Raw genomic sequence first — 4,832 nt, 5'->3', positions numbered from 1 at the left:
GGCCCAGGGTCCCCTGCGCCTTGGCTGCCTCCCGGCACATAGCCCGTGGCTGCCATCTGCTGGGCAGCCGCTGCCACCTAGGCAGGAAGTTCTGGGTTCTCTGCTCTCCTGCTGCTTCCTGTGTGCCCTGAGCCTACCCTGTGCACCCAGGCTCTCCTGCAGACCCCCTCGCCTTCGCTTCTCCCCTGCCCTGACCTCAGTAGCCCCCTCTCTCAGGACAGATGTGGACATTTCCAGCTGGCAGAGCCTCAGGCCCCAGCACGTTCTGTCACAGGCCCGGCTCCTTGAAGGGCAGTCGCTCACACGTTTCGAGGACTCGGAGTCAGGTGAGATGTGCATCCGCACGTGCACTCTCGCTTGGCTTAAGACCGGCCTTTTATGTATGTAGACAGTCACCATATTTCCTACTTGAGGAAACGGAGGCTCAGGGAAATGAAAGGTCTGCCCCACGTGGCTGCCTGGTGGACGGGTGGCCACACCCCTGGCTCTCCGCCTCTGCCCCGCTCAGCCGCCTCGGGCGTATCCACGGAAAGGTGTGTCAAGGGCTGGGCCCAGCTGGCTCGTGACCCCTGTGCCACGGGCCAGGCTGGCTGTCCCTGGCATGTGGCTGCACCCTGAGTCCCCTGACATGGAAGATCATGGATCGCTGGAGAGCAGGGCAGGATGGAGTTGTAGGGTGTGTCTGGAGAGTCCATGGTGAACATGACACTGCAGCTGGCACCCAGGGCCTCTGAGGCTGAGCTGGCTTCTGGGCGGAGGGTGTTGGAAAGGCTGCCCTGGGAACAGGGGGCCGATGTGAGCAAACTGCTCCGGAAAAGGGAAGCAGCCAAGCATCACAGGCAAGAGAGCCCCAGAAGGGTGTCCAAGCAGAGCTGCCTGCGTGACCCCAGGAGAGTGTCAGGGTAGAGGCTCAGAGTGGAGGGAGGCCCTTCTGGCTTGGACACATGCCGGGGGAGCTGGTGGCTTGAGGGTGCTTGGTTTGGGTCCACCTTTCCCTGCCTGGGCTCAGCCAGGCATCCTCAGCATGCCTGGAATCTCACAGCAGCCTTGCGTCAAACCCGACAGGCAGGCCAGCACTGTGTGGCGAAGCCATGGGGCAGGTAGGAGCAGGAACAGTCGGGAGCAGTCCCTGGGTCAGGCGGTGGGCTCAGTCCTGGCTCTGCAGCTTTGCTAGTGGGCCCTCATCTCTGGGTGCCGGAGCCTCACTCACAGGTTCCTAGGACACGGTGAGCTGGCGGTAACAGTCACTAGGTGTCAGTCGTCCCCTCCCAGCACCCACCACGCGACTGTTTCCTTGACCGGCACTCCACATACGAGAAGTTCTCTCCCTTTGCCGACACGTTCAAGAAGCGTGTCAGCAAGAACACGTTCTTCGTGCTGGTGCGGGTGGTGGATGAGCTCTGGTGAGTGCTCCCGCCCCGGGCCCAGGAGAGGGCGGCCATGGGCTCCCCCGGGTCTCGGTCCTGGCCTCCGCTCACACCTTTGGCCCGCAGCCTGGTAGAGCTGACGGAGGAAATACTCAAGCTGCTGATGGAGCTGGTCTTCCGCCTGGTGTGCAGCGGGGAGCTCAGCCTGGCACGTGTGCTCCGGAAGAACATCCTGGACAAGGTGGACCAGAAGAAGCTGCTCAGGTGTGCCAACTCCGACCAGCCCCTGGCAGCCCGGGGGGTGGCCGCCAGGTGAGGAGCCAGCTTCTCCAGCCCTGCCTCGCTGCCGCGCGTCCCCAGTTGGCCCTCTGCCCCTGGCCCCACAGCCTCACAGCCCGGTTCCACCCAGGCCCCGGGTGAGATGGCCGGGGGATGCTCCGTGGGTTCCCGGGGGGCTGGGCCTCTTCTCCAGGAGATGGGTGGGGGGGGTCCCCTCGTTACCACAAAGTGGACGGCAGGGCAGGGGGGGCTTCCTGGGCAGGAGATGTGAGCACGCTCCAGGCTGCAGTCAGCGTGTGGTCTCCCCAGCACTAGCAAGGTGGTCATGAACTGCAGCCAGCCCAGCCTCCCTGGGCTACCCTGACAATTCTAAGAGCCTGTGTTAAAGTCTCTACCTGCTGCCTGCCCCTCTGTCCCAGCCAGAGGTGTGTTTCAGCTCCAGTTATAGGTGTTTGTTGATTATCGACTTCTTGTAAGAATTTGGGCTGTGTGTATACAGTGCCACCTCTATTCTCGCTGGCCACCCAGAGGTGGGGTCAGGCTGTGAGCAGGAGTCCTTGGCACCTGAACTGTCCATGAGCTGGTGAGGGAAATTCAGTCTCCTGGTTCCAGGAGCTGCAGGCACACCCGGCAGAGGCAGGAGAGAGGCAGACAGTGTCTCCCGGGGAGGAGTGTGCAGCCCAGGAGACCCAAGGAGCAGCTGTGCTGACCTGCTCCATGGCCTCCACTCCCCCGCTGCGGACAGAAGCTCTCTCAGCTCTGAAGCGCAGCCCAAGCCTGCTCACTCCCTGACCAGCATCCCTATGCCTGGTGGCTCTTATCCCCACCCCTGATGGCATTTCTCATGCCTCTGTCTTCCAGGCCAGGGACGCTGCACGACTTTCACAGCCATGAAATAGCTGAACAGCTGACACTGCTGGACGCTGAACTCTTTTATAAAATCGAGGTATGGGCTGCCCTGCCCAAGGAAGCCACTGCTGGTTGTCCCTGAATGCGAGGCCCCCTGCCTCCACACCCTCGCCGGAGAGCCAGAGGACTCCAACTCTATCTAGTCTGTTTCCTTTTGTAGATTCCTGAGGTTTTGCTTTGGGCAAAAGAGCAGAATGAGGAGAAGAGCCCCAACTTGACCCAGTTCACAGAGCACTTCAACAACATGTCCTACTGGTAAGTAGGGGCTGCAGTGCAAGGCCTTGGTGCTCTGGACGGTGGCATGCCTGGATGCGGTCTGTGTTTTTGTTTGCAGAGGAGAAGGTGCTGTGCCTTTCATTCCTCCAAGCTCTTCAGGGCCCCATGATCAACAATCATGAACTATAGGCGGAGAATAAGGGCAGGGACTTGCTATAATGGGCCACCCGCAGGGCTGGTAGAAGGGGCACCTGATGCTCAGTGGGAAAGAGTGCCAGAATTGATTAGTAATGTCTGCCATAGATGGCGGCTGGGGAGGGGAGTCGAGTTTGCCATCCTGCACTAGTCACTGACTCTGCCTAACAGAACGGTTAGCAAATGAGTGGGTTCTGTTAATACTTTTATTTAGCCTTCAATTCTCTTAGAGCAAAGTGAATCCAACAGTGTGTTTATAATTCAGAACACTTGGCTCTTCAAGCTGCGACAAAGTGCCCACAGCATCCTGGCATCAAGCAGAAGAGCTGGCAGGGCTTGGCAGCTGTGCAGTGCCCCATCCACTGTTGCCACTAGGGGAATGTCTGATGTGTTTTAATCACTCTGAGGACTGCTTGTTGGAGGCAAATAGGGTCGTGCCCCCTTTCCCGCCTTCTAATAGGATATGGTGGTTCCCAAGGCAGATGGAAGCTGCTACACAGCCCCAGCCTGGGCTCTGGCACCAGCCCCTCAATGAGTACAGGAAGCTCAGGGAGACCTCATGGAGCCTGGCTGGGCAGAGCTGCAGGTGGGGAGAGCCGTGGTCTTCGAAGTGCCCAGCACAGCTGCCCACTCATGGAGCAGAAGAGGCAGTGCAGAGTGTGGCACCTCCTCTGAGTGACCTTGGTGGTGGCCCCTGCAAAACCTCTGAAAGTTGACGTCATTGTGAAGTCTCTGCTGCACACACGGCTCAGATGAGACTTGCCTTTGGTTGCCTGCTAAGGTTCTGACAGATTCCATCCTTTGTGCCTGGCAAAAGTGGCTTCTTTTCTTTTTTGAATCAGAATCTCACTCTGTCACCCAAGCTAGAGTACAGTGGCACGCTCACGGCCACCGCAGCCTCGACCTGCTGGGCTCAGACAATCCTTCTGCCTCAGCCTTCTAAGTAACTGGAACCACAGGCATGTGCCACCATGCCTGGCTGATCTTTTGATTTACTGTAGAGACAAGGTCTCACCGTGTTGCTCAGTCTGGTCTCAAATCCCTGAGCTCAGGTGATCCTCTCACCTCTGCCTCCCAAAGTGCTGGAATTACAGGCGTGAGCCACTGTGCCTGGCCAAAAGTGACTTCTTTTTTTTTTGAGTTGGAGTCTCACTCTGTCACCCAGACGGGAGTGCAGTGGCCGCTCCCAGCCACCGCAGCCTCGACCTGCTGGGCTCTGGCGATCCTTCCACCTCAGCCTTCCAAGTAGCTGGAACTACAGGTGCACGCTACCACGCCCAGCTCATTTTGATTTATTGTAGAATGAGGTCTCGCCAAGTTGCCCAGGCGGGTCTCGAACCCACGGGCTCAGGCAGTCCACTCACCTCAGCCTCCCAAAGGCATGGGATTACAGGCTGAGCCACTGAGCCAAAAGTGACTTCTTAACTGCCTGTGTCATCTGATCCCTTGAGCCAGCCTGAGGCCACATGAGCCACTTCTCCTGCCCCAGTGGTGCTCGGGGCTCAAACTTGTCAAACAAAGCTCTGTTTCAAGCCCTGCCTCCATGTGCAGCACCCAAGGTCCTTGGTGGCGCAGTGGGCACCTGCCATCGGACTTCCATGTGTCTCTGAGCTGCGGAGAGCTCCTTGAGGGAAGACCCCCGGGTCCGGGCCTGGATCCTGGCAGGCCCTGGGCACTCCCTGGGAGTGGGCTCGTGCGGGCCCTGCCTCCATGAGGACCTGCAAGGACCCGTCAGCTCAGCTGTGTCTTTCTACCCTTGGTCCATGCAGGGTCCGGTCAATAATCATGTTACAGGAAAAGGCCCAGGACAGGGAACGGCTGCTCTTGAAGTTCATCAAGATCATGAAGGTAATGTGGCCGGACTCC

The 4,832-nt window shown here is 58.9% G+C and overlaps 1 protein-coding gene across 1 annotated transcript in view; it reads left to right on the top strand.

Annotated features, from left to right (window-relative positions):
* Positions 1–1,091: 1,091 nt before the first annotated feature.
* The window catches only part of LOC103251622 (rap guanine nucleotide exchange factor 1), an 8,664-nt gene continuing 4,923 nt past the window's right edge, over positions 1,092–4,832 (top strand). Inside the window, exons 1-6 of the mRNA XM_008050210.2 lie at positions 1,092–1,100; positions 1,273–1,403; positions 1,494–1,679; positions 2,508–2,592; positions 2,716–2,810; positions 4,736–4,814. Coding sequence (XP_008048401.1) covers positions 1,092–1,100; positions 1,273–1,403; positions 1,494–1,679; positions 2,508–2,592; positions 2,716–2,810; positions 4,736–4,814 — 585 coding nt within the window. The remainder of the gene's footprint in view (positions 1,101–1,272; positions 1,404–1,493; positions 1,680–2,507; positions 2,593–2,715; positions 2,811–4,735; positions 4,815–4,832) is intronic.

The sequence above is a fragment of the Carlito syrichta genome, unplaced genomic scaffold (genome assembly GCF_000164805.1).
Source record: "Carlito syrichta isolate Samal-C Ts95f unplaced genomic scaffold, Tarsius_syrichta-2.0.1 Scaffold143244, whole genome shotgun sequence".
Classification (NCBI taxonomy): Eukaryota; Metazoa; Chordata; class Mammalia; order Primates; family Tarsiidae; genus Carlito; species Carlito syrichta.
Note: the sequence above shows the minus strand (reverse complement) of the source record. Positions and strands in the feature narration are given on the sequence as shown.